The 14,314-nt window shown below is 38.9% G+C and overlaps 1 protein-coding gene across 6 annotated transcripts in view; it reads right to left on the bottom strand.

The window, feature by feature from the left end:
• PEX5L (peroxisomal biogenesis factor 5 like) overlaps positions 1 to 10,334 on the bottom strand; it is a 219,359-nt gene extending 209,025 nt beyond the window's left edge. For all 6 annotated transcript variants that reach the window (XM_088838888.1, XM_088838890.1, XM_088838891.1 and 3 more), the window contains exons 1-2: positions 10,242 to 10,334; positions 8,338 to 8,409 (exon numbers count right to left, since the gene is read on the bottom strand). In XM_088838888.1, coding sequence (XP_088695014.1) covers positions 8,338 to 8,409; positions 10,242 to 10,334 — 165 coding nt within the window. The remainder of the gene's footprint in view (positions 1 to 8,337; positions 8,410 to 10,241) is intronic.
• Positions 10,335 to 14,314: the final 3,980 nt, after the last annotated feature.

Here is a 14,314-nt window from a genome sequence, read left to right as displayed (position 1 = left end):
CCCTGAGCCCATTTTCAATAAGATGGCAATTAGCAGTGGCTGGTAGGTGTTGCCCTTCTAGAGGGACCAGTGGGTGATCTCAGCCACTGTCTTCCTCACTTCTTGTTTTCTTACACATAGTCTATTCTCATCTCTGAACTTGATCGAAGGAGGCATTTGTATCTATGACTTCAGAACAGACTTTATTGTTTAGTAGTATTATAATGTAGTCCCAAAGAAACCCAAGGGGATTCTACATCTACTCAATCCAAGGCTTTTACCATCAACTCCCACCACTCACCCACTCCAGTACCTGACATTTATAAAGCACTTATTTCATGCCATACACTCTGCGAAGCATTTATTTACAGAAACTTATTTATCCTAACAACTACTTTATGAAGTAGATAGAATTTTCTTCATTTTATAGCAGAGCAGCCTGAGGCTCAAAGAGGCTAGTTAATTTTTCCTGATATAGCTACTACATGGCTGTAGTCTGTTTTCATTCAGACTCCTGACTGTGAAAGCCTTGCTCTTAACCACTGTGTAACAACTGTTATATTCACAATGGCCAACATACGCAGTGGCAGAGGAGCCAGCAGACCTGAAAACGCACCAGACTAGAGCACCTAAGAGTGCCCCACAGAAGGCACACAGACCTTCTAAAGCAGCGTGAATAAACAAAGAGATGTAATGACCAACTCAACATTCAGGAAGCCTGAGCTGCTGGTGGAAAGAACACAAGACAAAACAGCAGTGGGCCTGGATTCTAAACTCTGCTCTGACTGAACGAGGCTGCACTGGACACAAGGCTCCTCAGAGAGGCACCCCCATTTGAACCCCACAACAGACGTCTGAGCCAGATGGTATTATTCCATTTTACAGATGAAGACACAGAAACTCTGAGAACTTCAGCTGCTCACTCCCAGGCCTTCTGCTTAGTAAGAGACAAGGCTGAGTGGAAACTAGGACGATGGCCACCTCCTTCATTTCAGGCCTCTCCTGTTTGCCTCTGTGTCACTCTGAAGAATCACTCTCCACATTTTCTGGCCTTCTACCTTCAGATCTCGTAGCATATCAGAAGACTATGAAATTAAGATATTAGGTCTGTCCTTTTAGTTTTTCCTGGAGTCAGAGGTGATGCCTAGGGGAATCAGTACACTAATCTGAAATGTATGAAGTCAACCCCCTCCTCCCCACCCCCAAATCCCTCAAGTTTACAAGGAAAAATTAAGTTACTTTGCATTACTGTGATTTCTACCCCACGCCCCCTTCCCAATTACCTAACTCAGGTTATTGAACTATTTTCATATTACTTGACACAAATAGGTAATGTTTTCATATTATTACTTGACATAAGTAGGTAATGTTTAGGAATAAAAGATGAGTGAAAATGCCTTTATCCCAGTTACTTTTCTGTTTAACCTTTTGCAAAAGCTTCTCCTTGCCTTGTATAACATTTACTGATGATAAATAGCTTTGCTGACAGATGGCATTGATTGGACTACAGTAGTGAATTTTTGTTTACTCTAAAGCTGATTTCATATAGACAGCAAATTTGAAAAGCTTTGGTCTCTCTCATCAGACATAAATATGGCTTATTTTCACTGAACCATTTCTCATCTATCAATCTCTCTGGGGAAAATGCTAATGAGCCTATGCCTATTGTGAGCATAATGGGGGCAACCACAACTGCATAATGTGCTTGGTCCTTCAGAATCTCACAGCATCCTGTTTCAGAATCACCGGGCTGTCCAGCTTGTTTTTTTCTTGCAAGTCTAGAGGGGGTTTCTGTTCCCCTTTCTTGGAGTTCCAAGAAGGTACCAAGGGAGAGTGTTATACATGACGGTAAGAGACAAGGTCTCAAGCTTTATAAGTCTTATCAGAGGTAACTGGGATCTGAATTATACTTAAATTAAGTCATCACATTGATATGGCAAGAAAAGCACTGGCCAGATGGTGCAGAGTACAACAAGGCAGTGACACATATCACCCCCATTCCTTTCACTGTTTATGAGTCCTGAGTCAGGTCAGCGGCTTAGATGGTGGTGACCACATTAACTGTTAGTACAAGCAGGAAGATTAATTATCCTTTCCTGTTTCTCTGTTTTTCTCATTCTTCCATTTTTCTTTCACATTGGCCTATATTTTCCTCTTTAGGATTCATCCCCACAATGACCACTAGGATAAAATTGCAAACCTACTCAGATGCATTTCTGCTACTGGAAACACAAGGGGGTGTCTATACTTTGCCTCTTCTTTTTCTTAAAGGAAAATTCATAGAAATTCTAGTTTCCATGGCTTTCTGCTTGGGCTTCTTCTACAAATTTAAAAGGAGACTCTCATAAGGCTGTCAACTACAAATTGGCACCTGCCAAGAGCATTTGCCAGGGACTGAACAACAAGGGCGTTTGCCATCTGCCTCTGTGGAGATTGAACACTGTGCTGCTGCAGCTGCACCTTTAATACCCCCTGAGGGTGGAAAGTGAGGCACTTTGTGCTCCAGGGAAATTGGTGGAATAGGTCTTTAGATAGATATTTTCAGGAATTGATTTCATGATCTCAATCCTTGCATCTCTTCTTCTCTTGAAAATCACTGAATTCCTTCATGGAGACATCAGCTCCTCATGACTAGCAGAAAACCTTTTGTAAAGTAAGCTTTTGATTGCATTGAACTCTTCCTTCACCAAAATCTGATATACTGATCTTCTCCCACTACCTCTTTGGAACAGAGAGCTATCTGAGGTGCTATCTCCTGGACTGCAGTCCTCATTTTGAGCCAAATAAAACTTAACTCGTAACTCTCATGTTGTGCATCTTTTTAGTGGATAAAGGTTTTGGGTTAAGAAAGGTATGTGTTGTCTCTCTCCGTGGTGCTTCTCATGCCTGGTCAAGGCCCTCCTGGGGGAGACTGTCTAGGGATGGGAAAGGTGAGTGGATGGTAACAACCACCTTTCAGCTCTAATTATGTATATATTTGCTTGGAAGGGCATTTCTCTCCTAATAAAGCTACAGGGGCCAAGAGGGAAGTAAACTGTTAAGGCATGTTTATAGAAAAGATTATTCCTGTGAGGGTTCAATAAATATTGGCCAATTATGATACTTCCTAGTAGGTGGTTATTTTATATAATTACAGCACGGAAGCAAATCAGCTTCTTAATGCCCACCTATGGGATGACCAATAATGGGCGATCATAGGGAGCTGTGTAGGATGATAGACGGTGTATTGGATTGCATATCAAGAGAGAAGGCTGGCTTCCAGTGCTCTCTCTGTGCCTAACCAGGGACTCAGAGCAACTCGATTCAGCTTTCCAGATCTCGGTGTTCCTGTTTGCTAAATTGGTGTTTTGGGGTGGTATTACAGACTGAATGTTTGTGTCCCTTCCAGATTCATATCTTGAAGCCCTAACCTTTAATATATTTGTATTTGGGGACAGGCCCACAAGGAGATGATAACAGTTAAATGGTACCTTAAGAATGGGGCCCTAATAAGAGGAAGAGATACCAGAGCTCACTCGCTTTCTCTGCTAGGTGATGATGTGAGGATACAGTGGGGAAGGCTCTCTTCCTATAAGCCTGAAAGACAATCTTTTCCAGAAACCAAACATACCAGCATGTTTATCTTGGACTTTCTAGCCCCTAGAATGGTGAGAAAGAAATACGTGTTGTGTAAGCCACCTGGTCTATGATATTTTGTATGGCTGGCCAAGCAGGTAGTGATGATCAGCTAATTAAAATGACATATTGAGAGTCCCTTGGACTGCAAGGAGATCCAACCAGTCCATCCTGGAGGAGATCAGTCCTGGGTGTTCACTGGAGAGACCGATGTTGAGGCTGAAACTCCAATACTTTGGCCACCTCATGAGAAGAGCTGACTCATTTGGGAAGACCCTGATGCTGGGAAAGATTGAGGGCAGGAGAAGAAGGGGATGACAGAGGATGAGATGGTTGGATGGCATCACCAACTCAGTGGACATGGGTTTGGGTGGACTCCGAGAGTTGGTGATAGACAGGGAGGCCTGATGTACTGCGGTTCATGGAGTCGCAAAGAGTCGGACAGGACCGAGTGACTGAACGGAACTGAACTGGTTTATAGTTTATAAAGTACTTTTACAAACTCATTTTCTTAAAGAAACTCTAAGAGGTGGGAAGAGCAGAGTATTATTTTACAAATATGAAATACCTCAAATCACAAGGCTACCACAAGGCTACTAAGTGGAATTCAGTCAGATGCAAACATGAATCTTTGAGCACTTTTAGTTGTAAATGGCTGTGGTTTACTTGTTTTTATCATCATTACATTGGATATCTATGAATTCTAGTTTTTAGGTTTCCAGGTAACTTCCAGGTGAAGAATGTCAGATTTATCACAAGTGATACATATATTTTTTCTCTTCAGAACTACAAGAGTTGTTTCCTTTGACCAGATATTCTCAAAATAAGGTCTAGGATCAGCAGTGAGAATTGAAGATTTAGAAAAGCAAGTTGTTCGGCCCTATTTGGACCTGACCTGTGGAATCAGAAATTCTAGGGGATGGGTGGGACGGAGCAATTCCTGAGAAGCCCTCAAGGGGATTCTGAGGCTGCTAAATTTCAGAACCGTGGTTCTGATCATGTACACCTTTGTTACAGGTTGACATTTGACATTTCCCTGCCTTATTGTACTGAAGGATATGCAGCTGCAACTCTGATTCCTACAATCAATCTATGGCATACTGTTAAAACTATTTTGAAATGCTTGAACCTACAAGTGTATCCTCTTTCAGTTCAGTTGAGTTCAGTTCAATCGCTCAGTCGTGTCTGACTCTCCGCGACCCCATGAATCACAGCACGCCAGGCCTCCCTGTCCATCACCAACTCCTGGAGTCAGACATGACTGAGCGACTTCACTTTCAGTTTTCACTTTCATGCACTGGAGAAGGAAATGGCAACCCACTCCAGTGTTCTTGCCTGGATAATCCCAGGGACGGGGGAGCCTGGTGGGCTGCTGTCTATGGGGTCGCACAGAGTAGGACATGACTGACGCGACTTAACAGCAGCAGCATTCTAATTAAAATAGTAATTTCAAAATGATTTAATTTACTATTTATTCAAAATGGCTAATGTTTTTAATCACTTATACAGAGTACTTGACAATCTACTCCCCCACAGTGACCCCTGACATCTCAGTAACTTCAAAGGAAATTCACCAGTACATGAGATCTATTCCTAAACAAGAGGTATCCCCATCCAATCAGGAAAGAATATTTTAATAAATAATAAAAATAAGCAAAATACATATATAAAATTTCTTTTAAAATTTATCCTAGAAAGCCAAATATAGAACTAATTCTATTAATTATATGTAAATGTACATATATATTATATATGTTATATAATTATACATATAATGAAATATATTTATATCAAATGTCTGGGTTTTAGGGGTGTAAAGATTTTTATCCAATGATTCCTTTGATTACTTTCCTATGCTTGGAGTTTGAAAACTAGGGATTTCTGGAAAAGAATATGGACTTCAATGCCAACGTGATCCATTTATATTTAAATGACTATAGAAGTGTGTGGGTGTGTAATTACATATTATGTGGCACCTCTTATTACTTTAGGACATCAACACTAACCTAAGAATTCTCTGGAACATTTTCCTATGTATCTCAAATAAATCTTGCCACTAAAATTTCACAAAGAGAAAAGCACAATATTGCCTTTTAAGAATAAAACTTACACATTTCCAAAATTACTTTTTCTTATAGAGAAATAACAAGGAAATCACCTTTCGCCCCCTTAAATGTGGGCAGCCAGAGTGAATAAAATCCTCATACTCTATGCTGCTTGTTATTAATGTGCTTACATAAGCAAAACTGTGGGCTTTCAGTGGAAGTAAAAGACTTACAAATCACATGACTGATAAAATGGCATATAGCTTACACAGCGTTTGTAGAGTGACAGCTTCAGAATGACAGTTTTCATGAGCTTAGGGGACTTTTGACCATCACAGCACTTCAACTACTTTGTTTATCTTTAGATGTTCTTTTGGCACCATTTACTGAGATAATTTTGTAACTTATGAAGACTGACTAACAAATTTCCACCATGTTTCTGAAGAGACACAGGAAGACTAAACTGAACATAAAGATTCCTCCTCCCCTGTCTAAATATGTATAATAACTATGAGATGAAGCAATATTAGAAAAAAACTGTTTCACACACATCCACTCACAAACACACAGGCACTTTTAATGTTGATCTCTTAAATTCAGGATGAAGTTTTAATATTGTTATAAAGACTAATTAGAATGTTTTCTCAAATATTTTACTTTGAGGTGTCAATGCTGTCATTCTTTCTACCTAGGATTTACTCATTACATCAACACCAAATAAACCTTTCCCAAAAGGAGGGACTACTTTTTACTGCCAACAGCAAACACCAAAGCCAACTCATATTCATAATTACTCATCTTTTAAAACATGTTTTGACATGAATGACTCAGCAAAGCTGGGTTACTGCCAGCTGGTGCCAACTGGTCCAGTGGCACCAGAGGAAACATGAGAACTAGAGTCAACAGTGACTGAGAAACGGAATCCTCCCTCATTTGATCCGGGTAAGAAAAGTGTTATTTTCTGAAGAAGCAGGAGAGTAGGTTCTATTTTTTTAAAAGATTCTTTAACAGTTAACAAAATGTGTTTAGGCACAACAATATAAATTTGTGAAAAATGCAACAACAGAAAACCAACAACTCTCTTTTCTGAGTTCCCGAATTCACTTAAAACAAAAATAAGCTTTAGGGAAAAATGAAGAAAAGAAAGAAAAGCAGCTTTGGCAGTAGAACAATACTAAAGAATGACAAAAAGAATGGGAATTTAACTTCTTCATGATTAAGAGAGAAATAAAATAAAACTTTTCATTTGAATAGAGATATGTATAGGTATATGAATTCTCATAATATACTCAATTGTATTTTACTTTTTTTTATGTTTGCCAGGGAGGTTCAGTCCTTCCATCAGAATGCCAGTCTACAGGCAGGCTATATGGGAAATAGAGATCACACACCCAAAGAAATTAATCTGACATAGTTAAAATGATAGCTAATAGTCCAGCAGAACACTCAGGCTCCAGTCCTACTTATTAACTGAACTGACAATTTGGCACTAAGCAGAAACACAGGGCCAAATCCAACATTCTTCCATCCTGGTTTACTCAGGAACAGCAGAGTGAAGATAAGGCAAGAAAAACTTCACTATAGTTTGAGTGAACCCTTTAGTATGGACATACTCTGCACCTCCTGGGGAGATGCTTTGTTTGGCCAGCTTTCTCTGGAATACTACTTCAGTAATCACAATTACTCCAGGCCTAACAGGCCAGTCTGTAAGTCAGTTGTTTCTGGTTGCTCTCTTCTGATGGTCATTTTCCCTTTTATTCAGAAACAGACACAATGGCCCTTTTAATGCAATCACCATGATGCAAAACAAATGGCATGATTAGGAAATTGTCCAAATTCAACTTGGCTTTCCTTAACTTGCTGACTGCCTTCATTCTAATAGCTTCATCTGTTCAGATATCTTTGAATTATTTCTCTATCTCTACCTGAACTTATGTCGAAATCATCAGAATCACAGCCACTTACACATGAAATAGATGTGCAGTTCTCTTATCTCCTTGATAATTAACAAAGACGTTAAGGGCTAATGCCAATACCGTGACATGAGCTGGATACCTTCCATTACCTGGTATGCCATTGTTTATGGTCTATTAAGCAGTTTTCATTTCACCTTATGGGCCCATATAAAATACAATCTAGATGTTTCTCAAATTACAAGACATTTTAAAGGCTATTAACGAGCTTCTTTTTTGGTTAGTTTTGAAATTTGAATTCTCTAAATTTACTGCAGACAATCTGTGAAAGTAAACTGGGCAATATGTTTTAAACTTCTGTTTTTGAAAGTCTTTTATCCCCCTCCTCCTAAATTATAATTGTTTTACACTAATAGTAGCATTTCTCATTTTCAAAATAAGATACATTCTGGTTCTTGTTTAAATATTTTTTCCAAACCAAATTATCATTGTTGTACTGATTCATTTTTTCAAGTAGGGTTTTCAATTTCCAAACATTCTCTGATTTTGTTCTGTTTTATTTTTCTTCATTCTTACATACAGGACATACATGTTGACATCATGCAGAAGTCAGTGCATCAGAGGCCTTAGACAGAGAGGCCTAGCTGCTCTCAAAATCTATCTTATGCAAGCCTCAGTTAGTCAGGCTAATATAGCTGCCAGGGCAGAGCTGAAAGCTCAAAGGGCTCACAGTTGTCAAAAATCTACAATGCAACAGTAGAAAATGTATGTAAGCATTCACTTACCTGCTTTTGATCAACAATTATTTCCAGGTCTTCGTCACTGCTTAGTTTTCCATATCCTTTTTCTTTACTTTTCTTGTGAAAGAATAATTTTAAATGATCATTTAGTTTCTTTCCATTAATAATGTTAATTCCTACTTAATACTTTTTAAAGATAAAAGTCTTTACTTAACCTTGTTCACTAGTCATAATACATCATTCTTTATGCCAACCTCTCATGGACAGTAGCAAATATTTTTATTAAACTGCCGGCTTCTGCTTAGCCTCTCCCATCCAAATTATACCTTTAATCCTTTTCTGAATATTGTTATGCTTCTTTTTCAATTCTATAGTTTCAGAAAAGATTCTTTAATAATTCAAGATAAATAATAAATTCCTTAGCATCCTAGGGCATTTTTCTTAAGAATGAAGCTGCATTTAGTGATCATATTATGCTTAAGACTTCAGGTACTAAATGCTTTCTTTTAATCCTTCATATATTTTTAAGAATAAGCAAGTATAACACCACTCAGAAAATGAATCTTCAGATTTTCTATGTGCTGTGTCATGCTTAGTTGCTTAGTTGTATCTGACTCTTTGCAACACCATGCACTGTAGCACACTAGGCTCCTCTGTCCATGGGGATTCTCCAGGCAAGAAAATACTGGAGTGGTTTGCCATGCCCTCCTCCTGGGGATCTTCCCAACCCAGGGATGGAACCCAGGTCTTCTGCATTACAGGCAGATTCTTTACCATCTGAGCCACCAGGGAAGCCCAAGAATGCTGGAGTGGGTAGCCTATCCCTTCCCCAGGGGATCTTCACAACCCAGGAATTGAACCAGGGTCTCCTGCAATGGAGGCTGATTCTTTACCAGGTGAGCCACCAGGGAAGCCCCAGATTTTCTATATTTGCCTATAAATCTGATGAAAACTAATATTGGAAGAGACAATTCAGAAATAGTTTTTTAAAGGTAAATAAGAAAATTTTCAAAATTAGATAGCTTAAAAACTTGGAAGAGTACAGGCCATTAAAAAAAATATTCTTTACTGGCATTTTTTCCTCCATCTATCTTTCCCCATAGCAAAAGTTATAAAGTTAGAAAAAAACACAGATCATGCCAACAATTTTACTGTTGTGTTACAGGAGAGAGAGAATATGTCTAGTCTTCTTTTTCCCCCTTTCTCCCACTTCAAGGGTTAAAGGAAATACCAGGAATGACAGTTACCTCTTCATAATTTCAGAAATTATTAGTACCTTGCAGAGGACCAGTAACAGAACAGAAAATTCACTACCTAATTAGCTGTAATCCAAGATTGTTATCTTTAAAAAACAAACAAACAAACCTGCTCAGTATTAACTATATCAACTAGAATTAAGGGAATTATAAATATTTCTTATGTTTGCATCCACAGTGCCACATTAGGGTCCTCGTCTCATTATGGGAAGAATTACATCCTTCAGCAAACATGACAAAAATCTTCTTTACATTATGGGACATGATTCTTGTCTGTTTTTTCTCCTATAATATTTCAAAAGCAGATTTCCACATTTCCCCACTCCCCCACCCCTCCAACAAACATATCTCCTATTTTTGTGTTTTTTCCCCTGTGATAGAGATTTCCTGAATATTCAAGTACTAGGATGCATAAATAAAATCTGAATTCTCATTCATATATTAATGAGTTTAGCCACTTAGAACAGAACAGATGGCCACAATATTTCTATTATTATTCTTGTCCTCATTTGAGGTTCCATTTCAAGACTGATGGAAAACAAAAAGAACAAGGTTGGTTTCAATCAAACTGACTTCCTATCACTTTACTTTCGTATCCTTTTAGTCCACTGGTCCCCATAACATATTGTCCAGAGACCCTCTAATATAAATCATTTAGAAATGCCCTTACTGAATATTGATCTATATACGTACCAAGTAGCTCATTTGCATGACCCGATTTCTGGACAAAAGGACATTAAGTAGAGATGGAATATGTGTCTTTCCATCCATTTCACTGTCAGACATCCCAGAATTCTTTGCACCAGCCACAGTGGCTTCATTGCCAGAACTTGCTGACCAGAGAACCACAGATCTTGCCCAGCAATGGTATATATAATGCGCCACACTAACCGAAGTATCCCCGGATCATTGTTTTGACTTTGTAAACATTGTGAAATCATTGAAACTAAAATTTCTTCTTTTTCTAGCTAATGTTTATCCAAGTACTGCCATGTTCCCTGACTGCTGTTCTAGTTTGATGCTCAAAAAACTCCTCCATCTATTATTAATTATACAAATTTTTATATTTCATCTCATGCATATGGACTACTCAGCTTCTCTGTCAAAAAAGTTTTCAATGCCCCACCTCAGACTCTCTTGTGATTAACAAATCACTACTAACAGGTATAACAATGTTGGCATTCACAGAACATAATTCAAGATTGCCCTTCCTGCCAGTACAGATTCTACTTCTCCAGTTTAATCACAACTCCTTATCTGGTTTAGTACTAAATTTCCCCAGAAAGAGGCTAGATCAGGGAAGGAGATTATATTCCCAACTACTGTAAACAGAAGTTGGCATTTTCCAAGAGTGGGAGGAGGCATTTACAGCTCTGGGTTTGTACTTAAGCTCCTAGTCTCCAAACAGCAGACAACTGTACACAGTCAGAAGCTTTCCAGTTTTACTCTAGAGTTAAGCAATATTTTCTCGCTCACCCCATAACCCCATGGGGATTAAGCCTTTTCTAAGCCATCATGGTTATTCGCTCACTTACTGCTTATTTCTAGTGCGAGTGTAATCCTCTTTCAAGCACTCAGCTTCCCACTTGGACTGCTTAGATCAGCCAGCCCAGCCAGGGATCTTCAGCTCTCCTCCCTCCTCCCAGCCGGGAATCCCTGTCTTCTATCTATGCACTTGGTCAAGCACAAAAAGCAACTCCATAGCTCCTGCGTGGTCTTTCACACTGGTCAGAGGACTGAACTAGAAGGAGAAAGAAAGCTGACCTCCCCACTGGCCAAGCGTGAGGGGGCGGGGCTTCTGGGGGAGGAGAAGCCAGAAGGGAATCATTTCTTGTGCTCCTCCCACCTCCCTGCAGCCACTGCAACTGAGGATTGCCACTGAGGCAGTGAGGTTAGGCCCCTGTCCACCTCAGCCCGAGGACATGCTACCTGCTGAGAGCAGATTTTGTGCATTGCCCCTCTACACGCAGCTGAGGAGGGAGCATCAGTGCAGTGAAGTCAACGCGGTGAGGACCTCGAGGTGGGAGAAGTGAGGAAAGAGAAAAATTGCTGAAAACGTCTCCTACTCTGTGAGATGCTTTCAGCTCAGGATAAGTGTCCAATGTCTGACACTCCACATACAGTATCTCCCCTCCTCCCCACACCATTATGAACCCTTTCTAAATAACTGGAAGGAGAACTATCTACTTAAATTTTTAGTACTGGACGACTTTTTTTTTAAATATCACTGGATCAGAGCTGCTGTTTTCTTAGGAACATTGAGCCATCATGATCATCTTTCCTCTCTGTAAATGCTATCTACCTCCATAAAAGTGAAACAGAAAGGGGCGGATATTCACTTGAATTAAATAAACCATAAAACTTGGACAATGTATAGGAAAATCATACATGGCCATGGATACAGAATGTATTATAGAAGAAAATCTTGCAAGTAAGTAACAAAACAATAATAAAGTCTGATGGGATAGAGACCTGGAAAACGAAGCACCCAATGTTCTTTTTAGAAGAAGACTTACAAGAGTTTATGAAAAAGTGAGAGTTTTAACTGAAAGCTTCCAGTTGTGTGCGGGTTGAATTAAAAGAACTCATCATATTCACTAGGAATGGAATATATAAGGGAAATTTTGAAAGGGAAAGGAATATATGATTCAATTAATTGTGCCAATCAGCCTCAATTACATTTTTGCCTAACTATAGATATGAAAATAAGTGTAAAGGTTTACATATAAATATTTCAAAAATTTTATTACTATTTCTTATTCAATACTGCAATGTGATAAACAGTAGACCTGCTATTTATTAAAGCAAATGTTAATGAAAAATATATAATATACACAAAAGAAACAAAGACCATCCTACTCTTTTCTTCGTGGTTATCAGTATTCAATTCCTATCTTATTTTTCCTATCTTCAATCCCTTCTTCTCTACTACCTTCCTTCCTGCAGCCTACAAAATTGCTCAGTTTTTCTGTCCTAAAAGATGACTGCCTCACTTCTGCTTTTCCTCTAAAGGCATTCATTTAATCTCTCTCATCTCTTTATCATCAAACTTGAAAGAGTGGTCTGTGCTCACTAGCCAGGAGTTCAGTTCAGTCACTCAGTAGTGTCCGACTCTTTGTGACCCCATGGACTGCAGCGCACCAGGCCTCCCTGTCCATTACCAACTCCCGGAGTTTACTCAAACTCATGTGCATTGAGTCAGTGATGCCACCTTCCTTTCTCTTCACTTCTAAGCCAATCACAATCAGGTTGCAATTTACTGTAATTCCATTCTTGACAGTCACCAATGGGCTCTTAATTATTAAATTCAATAGCAGCCCCTTTTAAGAGTTAATTGTATGAGGTGGTTTAGTCACTAAGCCATGTCCAACTCTTGCAACCCCACAGACTGTAGCTTTCCAGGGTCCTCTATCCATGGGATTCTCCAGGCAAGAATACTGGAGGGGGTTGCTGTTTCCTTCTCCAGGGGATCTTCCTGATCCAGGAATTGAACTTGGGTCTCCTGCATTGCAGGCAGATTCTTTACCAACTGAACTACAAGGGAAATCCTATAATTGTATGAATTAGTCCCAAATGCAATTTAAGAGTGACTATAGATGTCAAAATAAATGCAAATATTACTTCTTTCAGTGACCAGGTCTGTATCATGATCATGTATTTTCAGAAATATCTTTGCTGTTATTTACATTATTATAGCTGTTAAATGGTATTGCCAGCAGCTGAATAGAGGATCAATGAAAGAGGGGAGGATTGGGAAAGGAGATGCTGTGCTAGGAAGATACTTGCTGAGTTTGTAGTGCCTTTGGAAAGTTCATCCAAGTGGAAAGTTCCAGTTGTCCAGTTGGATATACGGGTCTATATTTTTAGAAGAGAGATAAGGACAAGACATATGGATTGATGGAGATAATTAAAGTTGTCAGAGAGGTCGAGCTCATTAAAAAAGAAAATGTGGAGACAGAAGAGATGAGTAAGGCTGGCATCCTGGAGAATCGTTACATTTAAAGAATGGGACAAAGAGAAGAACCCAGTGAAGGGAAGTGGAATAGGAGTGGGCATAGGTGTAGAAGGAGAAACTCTGTGCAGTCAAAGGACATACAGTTGCAGATGGTGTCAAATGCTGATGGAAGGTAAAGAAGGAGGCGGACTGCATACTTTCACTCTATTTGGCATTTTGGAAGTCATCAAGGATGTTAGGAAAAGAAGAATTAGTGATGGTGGAACCAAGATTAAAGTAAATTAATGAATACATTGGTGGTAATGGTGAGAGAGGACTTATTTTCTCTCAGAAAGCTTGAATGAAAAGGGAAAGAGGGACAAATTTGTTAAGGTGGTAGATCTTAAGTCCTTAAGTTACAGCTTTAAAGAGAGAAAGAGAGAGAAATAGAAAGAGAGCAAGAATGCTAGTGCAAAGACAAAAATTACAGGGCAAGAATACTGGGAAAGTTATAGTTTTCCCTCCTTCCCTTGTGTAAAGATATTGAGTATGTTCATAGTTCAAGAAACAGCAGTAATGAGAGTGAAAATGTAGATACCAGAGGGTGAAGGGGAATAATTCATGAAGCATGAAAGTAAGAACAAAGTGCTTTTGGAGAGAAAAAAAAGTGCCTGTTTCTCTTAAAATTATAATTATGTGATATATATTTACAGAAGAAAAATCTAGACATATATTTCAAATATTAAGAGTCATACTCTGGGGGATAGAATTACGCATGATCTGTATTTTCTCTTTATACTTGGGAGTTCTTCTTGAAATAAGAATGATTTTC

This window comes from Moschus berezovskii, chromosome 1 (assembly GCF_049115385.1).
Source record: "Moschus berezovskii isolate FMDL1 chromosome 1, NW_MosBer_1.0, whole genome shotgun sequence".
NCBI lineage: Eukaryota > Metazoa > Chordata > Mammalia > Artiodactyla > Moschidae > Moschus > Moschus berezovskii.
Note: the sequence above shows the minus strand (reverse complement) of the source record. Positions and strands in the feature narration are given on the sequence as shown.